The sequence below is a fragment of the Pieris rapae genome, chromosome 10 (assembly GCF_905147795.1).
Source record: "Pieris rapae chromosome 10, ilPieRapa1.1, whole genome shotgun sequence".
Classification (NCBI taxonomy): Eukaryota; Metazoa; Arthropoda; class Insecta; order Lepidoptera; family Pieridae; genus Pieris; species Pieris rapae.
Window position 1 is genome coordinate 8,035,425 of NC_059518.1, and position 20,411 is coordinate 8,055,835.

The 20,411-nt window shown below is 31.1% G+C and overlaps 1 protein-coding gene across 1 annotated transcript in view; it reads left to right on the top strand.

Annotated features, from left to right (window-relative positions):
* Positions 1-20,411, top strand: part of LOC110994006 (neuroligin-4, X-linked) — a 68,431-nt gene that overhangs the window by 16,430 nt on the left and 31,590 nt on the right. Inside the window, exons 2-3 of the mRNA XM_022260473.2 lie at positions 6,809-7,332; positions 16,250-16,405. Coding sequence (XP_022116165.1) covers positions 6,888-7,332; positions 16,250-16,405 — 601 coding nt within the window. The 5' untranslated portion in view covers positions 6,809-6,887. The remainder of the gene's footprint in view (positions 1-6,808; positions 7,333-16,249; positions 16,406-20,411) is intronic.

The window sequence follows — 20,411 nt, forward strand, 5'->3', positions numbered from 1 at the left end:
AATTAGGATTAAGTAATATAATAAAAAAAATATCACACATTAAGTTATTTTTCTTATGATTTAGGAGAGAGACTTAATAGCATAAAATTAATTTATAAATAATAATAGATATATATTAATTATATAAAATATGTTTTATAGGTATTTCATGATCGTGATTTCACATTACATGTTGTAACAATTATTGTCTTCCTATTTTGCATAAATCAAAAAGAAAAATATCCACATCACGAGCTAATCAAAGCCTATACTCGATTTATTACCGGGCTTTTACGGACTATCAAAGAGAACTTTCCAAATAACCTCCATTTTAAGACTGGCAATATATAAGGGACAACAACTTTGTTAGATATGCTGTGCGATTTAGGAGGTAATGCTGGCAGTATGTTTGATATTATTATTCAGTTGTGCTGTTGTGTGTGTGTTATTAAATGTGCACATAGAAAGAACGTCCATTGGTGCACAACCCGGGATGGAACCTACGACCTCTGTATGAGAGTCGCACACTGAAGCCACTATAAGCAATATAAATCATAGTTACCATTATGTCTTAAATACTTGTGACGTATATAAAAGGTCAGCCTCCTAAAGACAATATAAAAATTCCTTGAAAACGCATAATTGGACTTCACAGAAAAAATGCCTTTTTTTAACGCTTTTACTATAAATATACTATACACATCGACTGTTTCCTGGTAGCTTTATATAAACCAATATACTACTACTTCGTGATATAGGTCATTACAGTGTCGATAAATATTAGTTGAAATTGGAATAATTATTGAAATAATTATGACATCCATTAATTACTTAATAAAGGCTTCACAACAGCAGATGTCTAAAAGACTAGGTTAATTCTAAAATTTATGATCACTATGATAAACGAACTTCTAAAATATGTCTTCGGAAAAGTAATAAAGATTTGATTTGATATGCCTGTATTCGGAGACGTAACATTTAAATGAAAGGCACTTCCATCAAGCTTTTTACGATGGAAACCTTCCTTTATAGAGCTTTTATCTGAAGAAAACAAATTGTGTTTCGGAAATATTCGTTAATTGGATGAGAAAGGTTTTTCTTGTGTGATTGTTTAATATGGTTAAAATGTTAATACAAGACAATGCTTCGCTGTGTATTAATGGTAGATATTGTCCTTATACTGTGTTTGAAGTCAAACTTAGGGTGTGCTTTATTCGGACTCGTTTCTATCCAATAGTAAAGAATGATTTGTTTGCCTCTATGCTATAAAAAAAAACTTTAGGTTACTTGACTTTAAACATTCGTACTCGACAATTTGGTTGAATTAATTAATTTACTGAACACTTAATTAAGTGTTCGAGTTTTATGAAATATAATAGCACTTTAATTAAGACATACCAGTTCCATTGAAATGACTTAGAGAAAATAAGTAGAGTTCATTTTACTAATTAAATCATAATTCTCAGGTTGGTAAAATTAGGTTTCCATCAAAGTCTTCTAATTAACATACTCAAATTAATGTTGGATAAAATTGTATGTTAACCTAAATATAGACTTGTTTATTAAATGCGTGAATTACAAATTTAAACAAAAATATATAAGGAGTGCCCTAATAAAAAAATTATAATAACAGTAAAGCAACGTCCGAACTAACTTATTTATTAAGCAGTATGGACCAATGCAAACTTTTAGAGATTTATTTACTTTTATTTTTAAAGTAATTAATGTTTCTTAACGTGATCACAAAATAATATAACGTACTTAGTAAATTTTTTATAATGTTGTTATTGTTTTTTGTTATATTAGGTTATATAAGCTGTACGATCACTTTATACACGTGAATTATATTTGTTAACTCAGGTTTTATCACATTTAGTCAATTCATTTTTGTGGATATTGATTATTAACCGTCTTACAACACTGTGTTAAAAGATCGAATTAATATCTATTCGTAATTGACGCGCAAAATCAGGATGTCACGACAATACAATATGACATATACGTATATCCTTTTTTATGTCTGTGTCTCATATATGACTTTTGGGTCTTAAATAAGAAGGTTTCCTCACATTGCTTTCTACACTGTTCCGATAAATTGAATACATATATAAATAAATATTTTTTTTACATATAATCGTATAAAATCATTCAGATATTTGTTAATATAAATAAAAATAATTTAAATATCTTAAAAATATCTGCAATTGAAATTTAAGTTTTAGATTACGATTCATTATAGACGAGTATTATTTTAAAAACTAAATTGATATAAAATAGAATCATCTTGATGATTTAATTCTAAAATTTTGACAAAAATGATGAGAAAGTAACATCTGTTTCATCAATATAACATTAACTATTAAACTTGTTCATTTGCTATCATTGCGGTTTTTCTAAGTACCACGAGGATTATTTCTAACAATGTGATTTGGTATGAATATTAGTAGAATCAGGCTGATACCTGGAACTTAACTAAAAAGTTGAATCAGCTAACAACGGAAATGATGGCATGACTGTACACCAAAATATGTTTGCAGTCGTGCTTCATCACGTGTTCCAAAATAATGTAAACAGCGTCCATTCATAACATTATTGCTTCGAAGCGTTCTCGAAGAATATACATAAACTCGATTTCAAGAAAGACGAAAAAAACTTTTTACAAATCCGCAATCCATCCAAGTTGTAGTTTTCAAAGACGTCTAAAAATTGACAATTTAATATTCTTAAAAGAACGTATTCCAAAGCTTTATACAAAAGAATGAAATACTTTCTTAACAACCTAAAGTCGTTAAATTTAATTTATTTACATTGAAAACTGGCGATCGACTTTAATCAGGGTTGCTAGCACATTTTCTTATTTTTTTCCTGCTTTGCGATCCGACAAACTTAATGAAATATGTATATTTTTGTGGTTCTCCCATGTTATTTTGTTCTATACATTTGATCCATACCCAGCTATGTCTACCGTCTCCGCAAGACTTTATTCTAAAAAATATAATTTATTTTAAATATGGATATACATGCTGTAAATAAAATATAGCTTGTGTTACTCAGAGATATTGCAGTACTTTAATGATGAAAAAATTTAGAAATCATAATATTATTAGTATACTCAATATACTCATACATACCTAATACAATATACAATACTATATACTCAAATATACTCATATAGTATACCTACTACGATATATAAGATTTTTGTTAAACGAGGTATAATGAATAATTATTTTGTTATCTTTATGAGCAGTGTTGGCTTGCGGCTTAAGCGTACGACTCCATCTCTTAGACCCAAACAGTCGATATTGGCACAGAACATTGATCGCCTCCTGGGTAAGAAAAAATACCAACGGCGCCTGTGGTTTTGATACTGGCAGCCCTAAATCTAATTCGAAATTCGAATGATCACGAAGTTCTGATGAAAGATACAAACTTTTGGGTATACGTTGCATTTCAACTGTGATGTCGTTAGTTATAACTTTGCTTTTATGATCCCTCATACTTTTATTTGAGTTGGAAACTTTTATTTATAGCAGTTTTTAATGTAACAATTTTTGGAGCACGCAATACTATGATTGGTGAATTATTTTATTGGTAGTAATTTCTTGTTTTGTTTTTGAGTGATCATAATATAATTTAGGCTGCTATTGAAATATAAATAAATATTTCAAAACGTATTTTTTTAATAATGTAATATAAATTTCGCTGTATGATTAGATTTTAAGTTGACTCGTATATTTAATATCAAGCTCTACAAAAAATTATAAAGATTTTTTTGATTTGATTTAATTCGAAAAGTATATCAAATACTTTTTGTATTAATCAAAGTTTAATCGAAAATTATTTGTCGTTAAAAGTAAATGACAAAACAATGTCATTGTGAAATATCCATAAGAGATAGACATAGAGTTCTCTGTAGATCTTTTTAATGTGTACAATATTTAGTACATTATTTTGATAAATCTTGTAGAGTTCAACCTGCGTTTGCAATGTAAGCGGAAAGATGGAATTATTTACGATATTACTTTAGAAACCTCAAAAATAACAGTATTTATCCACTATTTAATGGATGAAAAACGAATGAATGGACCTTTTTCTTTAATCACTCTATTAAAAGAAACCGCATCAAAATCGGTTGCGCAGTTTTAAAAATTTAAGCATACATATGGATATAGACAAAGAAAGCCACTGTTTAATACTATGTAGTGATACTATAAAGTATCAAACGAATATATTGAACCATTTAAATGAAATCCTCGCAGCCAACGTACGTCTTAATATTTAAATTCCATTGAAGCTTATCAGGAACAAACCTACATCTCATTATTCGTTCGAACATAAATATTCACAAAACCGTATCTCGGGTTTAGCGCTATTCAAGACAACGTTCCCCAGTAACGACATTTTACGGCGACTTGTATGTTTATCTCAGCAAAATTTATTGCGCCAATAAAGCCGGGTTCACATGTGATCACCGATCTGCGCAAGACACGAACGAAATCAGCTCAATAACTGATTGTTTGACAGTATTGCTCGCTTGCTAGTTAAGTTTTCACACGTCATGCCTGTGAGCAGGTGCTGCTTCCGGAAACTAGCCTGCGAGGTTTCCGGTCGGTGTGTAATTTAATACAAATAAAAAGCGGACTGTAATTCTGTCCGTTTTGGTTTCTTCTATCTATGGTTGCCATAGTATTTATTATGTTGATTGTATTTTAAAAGAGTACAGAGAGCTTTTTCTCTCGACCTAATCTCTTGTTTGCTGATGAGTAGGGATGTCTACCGATACAAATTTAATGACGTGAAATAAGTGATATCTTAACCTTATATTCCCCAATGAACATATTTTATTTTAAATGATGGAAAATGTTTTTAAAATAGGAAAAACACCATAGAAAAAACGGGTGTAATTGTTGACGAGTAAATAATCCGTATCACTTCGAATACCCCCCTAGTTTACAAAATTTAGTCATCTAACTTATAAAAAATAGTTTATTAACTTAAATAGATAACTTAAGCGAGTTATTGATTGACTTTATCATTAATCCTTATTGCAAATAAGGTTTATAGCAATTTAAATAAAGAATGTTTGTGAAAACGATAAAAAAGTTTAAAATCGACTCAGCTTGTATAGTATAGTAAAAATGGCGAAAGTATAGCGTGTCTTATCTATGAAAGTTGGGTCAGATGGTGCATTTTATTGGCTGGTTAGCTAAAACTAAGGTGAATGGGGACATTATTGTTGTGGACCAATATCGTTTGGTTTATGCGCTTCGGTGTCCAAAGTTTATTTTATGTTTCGTTTTATGAGATGGTTTCGATTTAAATTTAAGAGCGGCAGATAGTCTAGTTGAATGAAGAGAATATAAACTTCGTAAAATAATTCTTAAATGGACTTAAAATAAAAATACTAGGCGTTTCTATAATTATCATTATTTAAGTCAGTCTCTATAGACAACACCGAAACAAATATATTACATATTACGCGGGCTTGGTTACCGTTATATATACCTTATTATAATATATAATTATACATATATTTTTAAATAAAACTTCTTTAACGGATACAAACCAGAACTTAATATATCTTATATGTCGCTGACGGCAATTGCAGTGAACAACACGAGTTTTTTAAATAACTAAAATATATGTGTATTTATCTTTTTTTATGTTCTTTAAGGGTAGAAGTTTCGGTGTAGGTTTTATTGTGTAGATCTATCGTGTTAGTTGTAACTGTTAAGATATAATATATATGGGAGAAATAAATAAAATATGTATTTGATAAAGTTGAATTAAATATTTTTTTCAAATCAAAATTTCATAAGTTAACATTTATATTAAACTTTCATTAGATTTACATAGACAAAAGGTTATTTCATGATATTGAACCCGAGATCCATACTTGCTGAATCATCACTAACAATTCTGAGATATTCATGTAATTTACGGCTCATTGCGCGACTATGATAATGCAATGTAATGCATCATTTATCATGCACCCTTCACTCGCAGCCGATCGGCTTGAAAGGCCACCCTTTGTGACCAAGCTTCTTATGTCAGCGGGTTATAAAATATTTTCATGGTCCATTGGAACGTAGTTTTAGAGGTTACCTAGTTGAGTTGAGCAATTATTTAAATACTGTTTTGACACGTTTTGAACGTCACAAAACGTGTGAGTTTTTAATTAATTATGTAATTAATTTACACAATTACAATGAAATAACATATAATAAGGTTTTAAGTTTAGAAGTAGACCTGATTGTTTGTACTCTGGCTGAGGATACAGAAGTGTCTAGTTTTCTTATTAGGTATACAATATAGGTACATAATTAAATATTTTTTTTAGGAAGAAGTTAAGAAAATATTATTTTTGCAGCGAATTATTCCATGGCCATTGGATGTGGCAATTATTACCTTGCATTAGATAAATTATATTTGAGAAATTATCATACAATTTAGCGCACATTGTCAAGATTGTACTTATATATATGTGTGTTAGAAAAAAATATTTCGGAACTCAATTGCGATTCAAAGTAGTTCTCTTAATATCTAATACCACTAATTCCGCGCCCTTGAGATCACGTATAACAATGACACAAAATGTAGGTACGGACAAATATAGAAATTAGAAAAAGGCACTAATATATAATGATTAATACCACAAATAAAAATAATCAAATTAATTATTTTTAGGTCTTGTTACTATAGTATATAAAATCTCATGAAAAAGGGCAAATACTTTAAATTCTATTTTCCAATGGATATACCTAACAGAATTAGTTTTATATCAATTGATGTATGACAAAATTAATTCCAAGTTTTCTCTTTACAGAACCATTAGATGGCGAGAGGACTATACACCATGGTATACTTATAGCATCCAGAAACTTTCAGTGCTGGTGGAGACCAAAATGATAATACTGATACTAGTGCACTTCATCACTCTCCCAGCACTGACGTCACGAGTTAACGGAGACACAATGGAAGACAAAACACAACCGTTAATAAGTTCCAGAGTGGTTCGGACTAAATACGGTGATATACGAGGCTTTATAGTTACTCCAGAATCGAGGTTTCTAGAACCCGTGGAAGTATTCCGAGGAATTCCTTACGCGTCACCCCCCGTTGGTTCGTTACGTTTTATGCCACCGGTATCGGGAGCCCAATGGTCTGGAGTTAAAATAGCTGAAGAATTTAGTCCAGTTTGTCCACAAGTACTCCCTGATGTTCGTAATGAAACGGCTGTACTGAAACGAATATCGAAGGGGCGATTGGAGTATTTGAAAAGGATTTTGCCGTTTCTTACTAATCAGTCAGAAGATTGTCTCTATTTAAATATTTATGCACCGGCTCAAGGTTAGTATAATTTTAATAATTTTAAATTAATTATATAATAGGATACCAAACCAGGCAACGCTGTTTATGAACCGACACACTTTAGAGTATGATAATATATAAGTTTATTGATACACATAAAAAATCTTGAGTGATTTACTAAAACTAAACCTTCCAAAATGACTTTTGTTACTTAATTTTTCATGTCTTTTATGCCAGTTATCTCAAAGTTGTTTTCAATTTAATTAATTAATACTAGGTAGAAAGCTCTATTTTTTTATCAGCCTTGCATTATAAACCGAAGTTCAGTCGAATAGATTTTTAATGAAAATTTTTGGTTTCTGTTTTACAAAGTTACTTCTAATGTCAGTAGACCATTTGAAATGTAAAAGCGTTCTCTTGAAAATAATAAATGAACGTCAAGGAGCTTATCATAGAATCAGCTTCAAATTATCTCAGCATCTCACCTACAGTTCAAAGAAATGTCGGAAATCAAGAGCGCAGACACAAAAGTTACAAAAGGTATTATTACGAATCTAATTTATAATTTCGAGCGAAAACGTCCAAGAGATATAATTTTCTGGGAGACTTTTGTCCTTGAGCAAAATCACATTTATTCGACTGTAACAGGAGAGTTTTTCGGGTCGGATTTTGGGAGTGAACGAACGCCTTCTATAATTTATAGACACCCAATTAAACCGTCAGTATGAAACGAGGTACCAGTTTGAGTTACTGCAGATTTTTCGAGCTTATTACGATATTTTTACCGAGAAATTAAGATTGTTAATTACGTTAAGGGATTTAATTTACTTTGAGCCTTTAAAGGATAGCTTTTTGTTCTTCCTTTTAGCTGTATTTTTGCTTGCGGCTTTAAATTTAAAAAAATAAAACCATATATTCAATAAACTAATTAATAATTTCAGTAACGAAACGCTAGCAACGACTTTTATTAACTTATTTTTTATATCTGTTGTGCTTATTTATATTAATTATAATTTACTTTTGATGTATGAACATACGAGAAAGGTTACTAAAAAGGTTTATTAACGTCTATTTAGTTTTAGTAAAAAATAAATGTTAAATAATATTTAAGATAAAATATAATATATTTACTCAGCAAACAAATGTTTAGTGCTCATTTCTTCTTTGAATTATTTTACCCGTAAGTTAAGTACTAGTAAAATGTCAAAATCCCAAATAAACAGTACAAATGTTCCAACTATGATAAAAGTAATTCAGGTTAACAAAAGTGAATTTAGTGATAGTTTTGTCTGTATAAAGGAACTGTCAAAATTGCAAACATTGCGGTGAGGTATAAAAGGCGACGGGATTTCCAAAAAACACCCCGCAATTCGGATATTACGTCGAAAACCATCCAATACTTTTTCCGAGCTGTGTCGTCTTTTGTTAGCAGCCTTACCTTTTCACATCTTCGTTTTTGTTCGACACCCAATATTTGCTGATTTATAGAAAGAGCTGTGCAGATAACACATAACGTAATATGTCAAGTTTTAAACGCGTATGTGTAATTATACGTAAGACTGGTTTTGAAAGGTTTTAATATAAAATAAATATATTATGTCAGGCATAGAAAAAAGCACGATTACATCGCTATAAAGAAAAATTAGTATATATAGCTATAAGATAAAATACAACCGGTGCAGAAATTTTAGGCAAAACATGTGTTGTATTACCACATATTTAAAATTTGAAGATTGTCTATTAATTGACTGAGCTTCAGATTACTGTTTCAATGTACATTTCGTAATCATTTTTTTTGGTAGGTTGGTCAACCTACAATGACTGATACAGGCAACGGATGTTTAGGTCAAAGGCACGTTAGGTTTCCTCACAATGTTTTTCTTTACGAGCGAGTGCGCAGTTAGCCAAAATTGCAATCGTAGGTAGCCGGGGTTTGAACTTACACAAAAGACGCGCTTGAAAAATGCAAGCGCGTTTATATAAACTTACCATAATATCACAGATTATAGTTTGTCAAATATAAAAATAACAATCTTTTTTTTAGTAATAAAACCTTACTGAATCGTCGAATTTTATACTTAAAAATACTCTGTTTTATTCACTTTCAATTAGTCTTTAAAAACTTGGACAAAAGCTTCGACGTTATTTTGGTTATTCTTATTCAAAGTCTAGACTGCAGTCTTATCTTTTTCATTAGTGGCGACTAGCTTGCCGCGACGACGATTAGTCACGGAATACATTGTTTTAAGAACATTCTCATTTTAGCGATGTTCTTTGTTCGCTACTGTAGCCTTTTTTAACCTCCTAATAAAAGTATTTTTATTACAACAAAATTGTTGTCAAATTGGTTTAAGTACTGAGTGATGATACCAGTTCAAGATTATTTGTTACAATAAATAGATCGAAAGAAAACTGATGATCTAATTTTTTTATAGTAATACTTTTTATACTAATAATTCCGTAGTAAGATTTTTTAAAATAAGTATGAATTTCGATAGCCGCGATCTTTATTCTACAATAATTAAAATGATGTTATGAAAGGTATGTTTTGTTTTTCTTGAGTTACTTTTATCCAAAGTTTTCGAAATATGAAAAATCACACACCTAAGTGCCGTGTTCACAACAGTAATAAATCAAGTCCCAATACAATCGCACAAACTAACCTAAAGCTTTGTGACCAGCGCCAATCCATCATATTAGCTAACAAACTAACCGGCTGTGATACAGAAATAACGCTCACTGGCCTCTATGTAAATGAAATGGGAGTTAACATTGCGTGACCAACCTGAATTTCAGGATTCCAATTGATTTTGAATTTAGAGCCAGAATTATGGAAATGGCTGTGTATAATTCAAGATTATTTAGCTTTTGTATAATTGATACCTACCAATAGTTTAGATTCCTCGTTCACTTTACATTTAATTATACTATTATATACAAGTTGATTCTCTACATTAGTATAGAATAGGGCATCCCAACGTCTGTATTTCATATTTTTTGGGTAAACCATCTTTTGTTTCAATAAATATATTAACCTGTCTTTCATTAATGATATTAATGTTTTAATAAAGTTATCTCGTTTTCTCTTAGAATTGAATTTTAATTTTTAATCTAATGTTTCAATTGTGTCGGCTTTCTAGTCAATATATTGGCTTCTGGGAAAAATAAAGATAAAAAACAACAGAGTGAGCGACTTACAAGAAAGCTGTCTGGTCACGCTTCGTTAAATCGCAAATTAAATGTAACATCGATGCTAATTAATAAAATTGTTCTATCAGTATCTGTGATGTATACATTTGAACGATTAGGGTTACATAAATAGCCTCACAATAGTTCATTAAAAGCAATTTGAAATCAAACACAAACCAGCATACAAAACATGAACATACGGCTTTGAAACAATACTCGGGAATGTAAAACCTAATTTGCATTCCGCAATGAGTTATTTAACTCCACTATTGTGGCATTCATTATAATATTATAATAGTTAAATTCTATTCTTTATGAGAGTAGTTAAATGTATCTAATATTAAAAGAGATAGAGACGACAGCAATACAAACTATAACCAAGCTTTGTATTTCGTTTGAATAATTTTCAGCGATTAATTTAAAGAAATATAACAATTTATAAACGTCACAATAATGACTATGATTTAATAATGATATGTATCAATGTGTAATCGATATAACATGAATTACTAGATAATTATCTAGATGAAGGTTAAACAATATTTACTAGCTTGGCCTTGGCTCATAACTCCTCAGAAACTCTTCTTGAATAGCTTATATGAAAACTCTAAGAGCACATCTCCCGTCTAAAGCACTTGTGAGTTGTGACGTAATTAAAGTAAAAACAAAAGCAACTCTTAATGAGACCGCAGAGCTGCCACTTATTAACTATGTAGAGTACGAGTAGTGTTAGCAATAAGTATTAAATTTGAATGTAGAATTGAGTTTCATGATCAAAATAATATATTTATATCTTGTCTTTAATCTATAGGCTTCGTTATGAATATTTAGAGCTATCTACTATGTGTTCATTTGTTTATAGTCAAGACCAAACATTAAGTCATGGACCTACCATGTACAGTTTGCCTATAAGTGCTTGTGAAATTAAAAATAGTATTTTGTGATTTTTAGCGATGTAACAGTGTGCCAAGCGTTGACAAGCTTTTTATAAATAAAATACAGATGCATTAAAATTTGTTTATACAGCAAATGTAGAACAGTTCTCGGTTAGTTTAAATCCATTATCCCATCTAAAATTTATCAATATATATTGCACTGGGTCGTGTGTAGAATTTATTGTAGCGTCATAACCTTAAATCTCAATTTTATTACTATTTGAGTTTAGCTCCATCTACCATGTATATCAATAAAAATATTAAATTGTGACTTCATTTGACGTATTATTAATTCGGCTATATGACTGATTTTTATTTAAATTAATTCTTTACACATATTGAACTTAAATAAGTTAAACCTAATTACACACACAGGCAGCGTTCAGCTTCAGCGTGCGTCTCACATTCCCGAAATCCTAGGTTCATACCCTGGCAGTGCACTATTGTATTTTCTATGTCCGTATTTCACAGTCACTCATAAGGTGGATAATATACTTGTCTATTAAAAAAAAACAAATCATCACGAAACAGATCCAGAAATATGAGATTCAAACGTAAAAGGTCGTAGCGCCGCTGATTTTATTATTTTTAGCAAAATTTAAAAAATTAATGAGTTATAAAAACAGTTTTATGTCACAATTTTTATTCGGAAAAATTTTGATTTTTCCATTTTCTACGAATCCATCACGTCGGAGATAAGACAAACGTTCAAGGCTTGCCAATTCTGACTCGGCTTCCTTTTTGTTTTCTGCCTTATTTGAAATACGCAAGTTTTGAATATCGATTTTTTCATTTCTTTTTCGAACTATTTCTTTCGGTGGGGTTCTTTTTTATTTAATATTTATATATATAAAACTTCTTCTTCTGCCAAGCTCATTAAAATAGAAGGATCAGTTATTTAAGGTAAATATATTAGGATTTATAAACTAAGAAACGATATTAGCAAGAATTTTATAATATACGTGTAGATAATACATTACATTACTATGATAAAGAGCAAAACGTAGCGCCCAGGCGCAAACGTAGCAAACGTAGCAAACGTAGCACTTCGTAGCACATAAACTCGTCAACGAACAGCAACCGAGCAGTCATTCTACGGATATCTACACGAGGAAAATTGAAATAAACCCGATTTCCAAGCGTCTCGTTTAAAATAAAAACATACAGAGTGCGTAATGACCTACTTTCTGTTGATGTGTACAAAGGATTTCATCAAGTTGTACAAATGTAAAAAGCCAGCTTTTCTGACGTAGTATTGGTGTGCTTGTTGTTCTTAACACTTACATTCATTGTAACTTATTTATCTAAAAGGCTTTAGAGGTAAAAGTATATTAAGTAGTTTGATAAAAACAACAAGTTATTAGGAGCTTTTTATTAAAAGCTTTAAATTTAAAACTGACGATATTACATATTGTTTGACTATGTTAAACTTAACTTTCTATAAAGCGATATTATAAGTAAACCCTATATTATGTCCTATAGTGGGTGAGTAACTCGACTTGAATTGTAAAAATAACATTTTTTAAGATGCAAATTTTTATCATCAATATCTTCTTTAAGCAGCTCATGAAGAGCATATTTTCATGTTATTATTTTTTTTAGCTGAAATATAGCAAAAATACATTGATATTACAAAGTCAATGGCCCTCGTGCCAGACATATTAGTTCTCCAACAGCCCCGTTATTAGTTGGAGGGTAGTCACAAGTATTGTTCAACTTTGTTTGATTGTTTATTGTTTTTCAGATACTTTTATTGTTCGAGCACCGTGCGAATATTTATTGCTTCGACCTTTGGCCTTTGTTTATTTAATTTCAAGTTTCTAATGTATTTGGTTATTAATTTTGTATAAGGGATAGTTGAGAGAATTTAGTTTATTGAGTGTTATTGTTTTTGATTAAATTGAGTCGATATATGTTCTACAAAAGTTCAAAACTGTGATAAACTTCTAACATGTAATTGAATTAGTCAAAATTAAATTTAGTATTTCCTACTTAAAATAAGCATTATTAAGCATTGGTTTATTTATTTTCTAAATGTTTATTAACACTTCGTTGCAAAAATATAGGTAGGCTTTTACAGTTCCAATTTAAAGCAATACAGAGGAGGAGCTATGCTAGTAGGGGGGGAGGTGAATTCCATTGCCTCACTGCAGAGACATTAAAAAATTCGTTACGAAAGATAGAGGTGAGATTTCAAGAATATAGTAAGCAAGAGCGTTAGTTATGGGCTGCTAAAAACATAAAAATCCTTTTTGAGTTAGGAAGGAGATGTAGGACTGAACAATATGGAATAAAATAAAATAAAAATAAAACAAAATACGTTTATTTCGGAATAGGTATAAGATCATCATGGTGTCACTTATTCCACGTCATTAAATTCGAACCTGTTCAAATCCTTCCCTACTCATCGACAAAGAAAACAGAGGGTGTTGGCCGAGAATAAAAGCCGGCGTAAAAAACTCTCGGTACTCTTTAAAAAAACTTATTAATTGTTAATTATATAAGAACATAATATATAATATGTCTTAATATTTTTTTAATGACATTATTCCTGAATGTTACCTTGAGTTATGTTCAAAGAACTTCATTTCACTTTACAAAAAAAATAAATTACATGAGAATCTTAATATTAATATGTATAGGTATATACGAGCGAGATACACGTCGCCATTAGCCATCTTAATTTTAGTCAACTGTGTTCATTGTAACATGTATCTTTACTGCCTTTTTGAATTTGTTGTTTTGAGTTCAATAATTAAAACGTAGATAAGTCTAATGTGTATCATCTATTCTTGTAACATACTTATTACACCATAAAGAGACTTTTCACAATCTAGCTCAAAGTGTCTCATAAGTCTACATCCAAGACAATCGCTTTTCGTCCGAGATTAAGCATTAAACTCAAAGATAAGGATGATATATAAAAAGTAAGTGTTAGGGTCCCCAGGTCCGCGACTGATGGCCGCAGGACGCCATTTTATTAAGGCTTCCATTTAACGAAATGGCGTCACTCCGCAATCCTCTTTATATCCTTTTGTTAGAGACCGACAATTCTGAGGTGGTATGCTATTTTTATTTTACTGATATATATTAATGTCATTAAGATTTTTTTCAAATAGTTGGACTCTGAATGAATGTTCGTGTAAGGTTTATGGCGTATAGTTGTTTTAGTATCATATGACTTATAGAAAATTTTGACTGAAACTCACGTTATCGTTAGTTGTATATCCATGCCTTCATCCAAATAACTTAGAAGATAATCTTCACTTCAAGTTTTAACAGTTATCTAAATGCAACAAATATTATACAAATTTTAATGGCACAAAATTATGCTACATACCACCACCAATACAAGATCTATTGAGTATCCATATTGTACTTTGTTATATATTCATTAAAATATTTCAAAAGAGAAGAAGAAGACTCAACGTGTGTACTCTCCTATTTGTAACACAAAATAAATACTAGATTGAAACAGAGAAAGACGACAACCCCAATATTTATAAATAAGCCATGTCTTATTGTAAATAAATCCCTAAAAAAATCGCAAATCAACCCGGTTCCGAGATTTCCATAGATAAACACGAAAGAAGAATGTAAAGTGAACTCTGAAAAGGTTCAACCCTGCGGTCTCATTGTAGTAATATGTCCACCTCGCTCACATTATTTGACGGACCCCTTCGTATAAAAAGCGGAACTATTTATTGTGCCCAAATAATAGGTCTTTTAACCATATCTGTACAATTTGATTTGACACTTTGTCGTATAAATGTAATTCCTTGGAAAACTGGCACAACTATGTTTTCCCTTGATTAATAATTTTTAATCTTGCTGGAATGTGCAAACCGTGTCTGCCCCATCTCTATGAAGCAGTACAAAACTATGGAAATAATGATTCAATGTAGAGGTAGTGAATAAAATAAATTATTATTTACATCTAACGACGTTTCAGCTAAATATCCCAAAGTTACAATTTAGTTTCTTAGTTAAACCAAAAAATATGTTGTATTCACTATATTTAATTATAAAAAAATAAATAAGTACCCCATCTTTAGGTAAGGGACTCAGATTTCTGAATCTGTTTCATGATCATTTTTAAATCTAATAGGCAAGCAGGTGATCAGTCTCCAGTGCACACGTAATCGACTTTTTGGGTCTAAGACATGTTGGTCCTCACGATGTTTTCCTTCACAGTGCGAGCAATTGTTAAATGTGCGCATAGACAGAAAGTCCATTGGTGAACAGCCGGGGATCGAACCTCCTCCTCCGAATCGGGGATGAGATTCGCGCGCTTAGCCCACTAGGCGGAAACTGCTCTTAATTATTATTAATAAAAAAATATTATGTATTCTTTTTTAATAAAGTTACTTGGCACGTCAAAGCAGAAAAGATCATTTCGTTTTCGCACGAGTAAGCAATTCTCATCTTAATGTCAATTATACAATGTATCGAAAAAAAATATTTTAATACAGCACAGTAAAACTTTTAACTGCATTAGTAATTGTTACAAGTGTTAATAGTGAAACTATTAATTTTCCCATATATCCATTTATTTTACAAGCAATCTTAAGAGAAATCTATTATTATTATTGTATACCAACAATCGTATTCTGTGGCAAATGGAAATGAATTACAGACCACAACAATGGAGCCCTAACCACTAGTGATTTACAGTTAATATTAATTAATAATTTCACTTAGTTTTGATCACTACGATAGTAATATTACATTTAAGTAAAAACATTTTATCAAATGCCTCAATCTCAATCACTTAAGTATTTTAAAAATCGGGATTTTAGATGTTTAATAAGCTAATTAATAAAATAATTCAGCAGGTGTACGCGACGCGGTAGCTAGGTATCCAGTGCTGGTCTTCGTCCATGGAGAGAGCTACGAATGGAGTTCAGGCAACCCATATGATGGCACCGTCCTTGCATCTTATGCCGGCCTGGTAGTTGTTACTATAAACTACCGCTTGGGTATTCTAGGTAAGCATTATAATTACTTTTAATACATACCTATACGCTTTTGTCATTATTACTTTTTTAACTAATAAAACCTTTATAAACGTTGATTGAAGTAAGTACGTGTTGGTTACCATGGTAACGATGTTATTTTCATACAAAAACGATGTTAACTACAGTAAAATGTACTAACAGTTTTATAAAGACGCCGATTCTCTATCCTATGGATTTTTTTTCTGTTGTAATAGATATATTTGAATGCTATTGCGATTTTGAGGTCAAGTTCACAAAATCGAGGTTAGGTCTGAGAAAGATCCTAATTTTTATTTGTAAATAATGTATGTTCTTAGTTATGAAAAAGTTTTGGTCAATTGGTTTGAGCGTGCGACTCTCATCATTGAGGTCGTAGGGTCTTAATTGACATCTATGGGCGCATTTAACATTCGCTCGAACGGTAAAGGAAAACATTGTCCTTACGACGTGTCCTTACACGGGCGTGCCTAAGAACGAAGAAGTTGACGGCTTGTGTGACAGAAAGCTAATCACCCACACGTCTATTAGATTGACAAATGATCATGGAACAGTTGCATAAATCTTGTTGTGTTTTTTTTTAAAGGAATTGCAGGATCTCAAACCATAATAATGACACAAATTTAACCACTAGGCTAAGTCCTGTCAAAGACAAATATCATCTGAAGATCTACATTTCTATCGTCTAGCTTAATACACGATATGGAATACGTGTCTAAGAGTTCGTGAAAGTAATCTTCGATAATAATCACAACCAATGTTTGGTCGAACACAAATCCATTGTTACTGCGTTTGCAAATCTAAAACACATTTCTAATCACCTATTCGCGTGACTTGACTCCATTGTTGTTGAATGACTGTCTTTATTACTACAATCAATGTTTTTGCAATAAGCGAGATTGTATGCGGATTGTTATAACTATTTTTCTACTACTTATAAGTTAATGGTAATGTATGTGATAAAATCTTATTGCAAGGAGCTAATTTCTATTCTATGGCGTACAGGTATATATCACATAACATATTATACAAGCGAGTTGGTAGACAGGTGCGCTCTTTCTACTGTTATTGTCATAGCTGTCATAAAGGCATCTGCAGCAGTACGGTAGCAGTAGGTACTCCAAGTATTCTCGACCGTAAAACGAATTTGTGCTTAGTTTTCTCGTTTTACTTCCCGTTTTTTGTTTTACTTTCTGTTGATGAATTCATGTATGATCAATTTTTTCTATAAATTTCCCAATATTCTTCTGGTGTAATGTCCCACATATTTATTAAATCAAATACTATATTATAAGCGAGTGGGAGCCCGTCGTCTCGCCTCCGCTAGGCTCTTCTTGCAGTGAGTGAGACTATTCATTATTTTACTGAAGAAATCTCCGAGGTGCAATCTGAAGCCTTTTAATATCAAACAATTCGATCATTACAAAAGTAACTTAGTAACGTAAGCGATCGTTTATCGTATTAATTTTCAATTATCATCCGGTTCGAGTATTTTGATTTCTTTAAGCGCCGGGGTAATAATAGAAAAAAAAAAGAAAATCTTAACATCTGGGATATGAACCTAAAGCAAAATCTGCATTTAAACTAATACCTACGAAAGTTTAACATGCGCCAATATATTCAAAAAATGTTGAACCTCTGAAACAAAATGCGTAACTGGGACAAAAAGTTTATACTTCAAATTTTGAAGACTCAATAACGTGAAGTAACGATGAAAATGCATGAAAAGTACTATTTTTAATTTAAATTTATGTACCGCCGGTGTATACAACTTTGTTGTGAACCTTTAAAACCGATGTTTGCAAACGGAATTTCAATGGTTTAAATAAACAAAAACGTGAAGCATATGATTACATTCACCTTTAAAATTAAAAAAAATGCTTCACTGTTAGATTCATACGTAACTGTTAAGAAATGCTTAACATTAAAACATGCAAGATTTCTACATATTTAAACAGTCTTTTTTTTATTTTCATAGTTCATCATTATAAGTATGCTTAGACTAGACTAAACTTTGTTATTAGTCATCCTTATTAGGGTAATGCTCGCTAATTGTAAGTAATAATAATAATTATTTAATATTGAAGCTTCGGAGTAAGCCCTCGCCTATCATGCGATTCTTGTTTTGATATTGCGCGTTTGTTGTGAACGTGTGTAATTAATTGTACATTCCTCCATAAAAAATGTATTTAATTTACAAGAGAAACTTAATATGTATTGCGAGCGAGATACACGTCACCATTACCATTCCCAATTTTAGTCTACTATGTTCACTTTACCATGCATCTTTAATACCTTTTTGATGTATGTCAGACACAAGAAAAAGCTTAGTACCTAAGCAATCAAAGTAACTGATGCAGAAAGAAGAGGTATGAACCATCTGGTTCATTATGAGAACCATCTTGACTGATTAACAGTTGCCAAACAAATGAAAGAGACTAAGAACAGGGACACACAAACAAACAATAGTTTATAAAAGCTGTATACTTCCGGTGACCCGAATTCGACGAATACTCAAGTCAACAGAAAATCTGCTTACAACGAAAATTCAGTAGTAAAGCTGTCTCAAACTCAACAATGTCTTCGAAAACAATAATTTTCGAAGTTTTTAAAAGTTTGGCAACTTCGCAAAATGTATTTATTGAGAGTTCTTGCGAAGTATGAGACATTAATTGGCGTTTTTGAAAGACAATTAAGGAAATGTTTTCATGAAATTGTATGTAGGTAGAATTTGTATTTATAATGAATTGGGATAAAAATTAAAAAAAGACCGAAGCTGGCAGCTACCTCGGACAAAGAATTAGTCTAGCTATTCAAAGGGGGAACGCTGCCAGTATCTTCGGAACCTTGCCCAAAGGGACTCCTTTTAATAATATATTTTAATCATTAAATTTTAAGGTTAGTTATAAGTGATATAAACCAAATATAGTAAATAAATTTTAAAAAATATATATTTACGCATCAGAAAGTCTTAGTAAGAATAGATTACGTATTTTATGAATGAGTATGGATAGATGAAGATCTAGCTGTTCGAAAGGTTCAATAATCGCTTTAATATTATTAAATAACATATTTTTAGGTTATATTATAATATATATATTATATACGAACTGATTAAGTAAGTATCATTTCAAGTGATGGTCTTATTATAAAATGACAAATGACAAATAACGAATGACAATGTTCCAAATTTCTGGTTCTTTGAGATTATGTCGTACTCAACTCACTACTCCGAGAGCAATGCCATAGAGATACTTGAAGGCAGTATCGCCTTCGAATGAAAAAAAAATAGTAGACAGTCTACATTCCAAACATTTAATATATACTAGTTTTTATATTAAAACGATTGTTTAATTCCAGTTTTATAATGTCAACACAATTTTTATCCCAATTCTTTATTAATACAAATTCCTACATACAATTTCATCATCAAAACATTCCTTAATTGTCTTTTAAAAACGATATTGTTCACCAGGCTTATATTAAGGCTAGTTAACGATGTTACGTTTTATCTTGACATTTTTTTTTATAAAACAGGGGGTAAACAGGCAGGAGGCTCACCTGATGTTAAGTGATACCGCCGCCCATGGACACTCTCGATGCTAGAGGGCTCGCGAGTGCGTTACTATCGTTACATACTATCCCGAAATCCTGAAACTTATTCAAATTACGCTGTAGTATCAGCACAGAATATGTTTACGTAGAAGCGAAGGTGAGACAGAGCGTTAGATTATTTATTTTAAATTGAAAAACACAGCTCATACAACCGTACTTTTTTGAACGAGCGGAAAAATAGATCAACTTAAACGTTCCATGAATATTTATGAAGTGAAATATGGGGAGTCGAAAAAGTTAAGATAAAAGAATATTTTAAAATTCAAAATACTTTTTATTTAAGTAGGCTTTAAAAGCACTTGGATCAAAGAGATGCTACTGTCGAGTGTCAAGCTTGCCACTTTGTAAAAAAACTATTACAATATTTTGAAGCAACTTTTTTCCT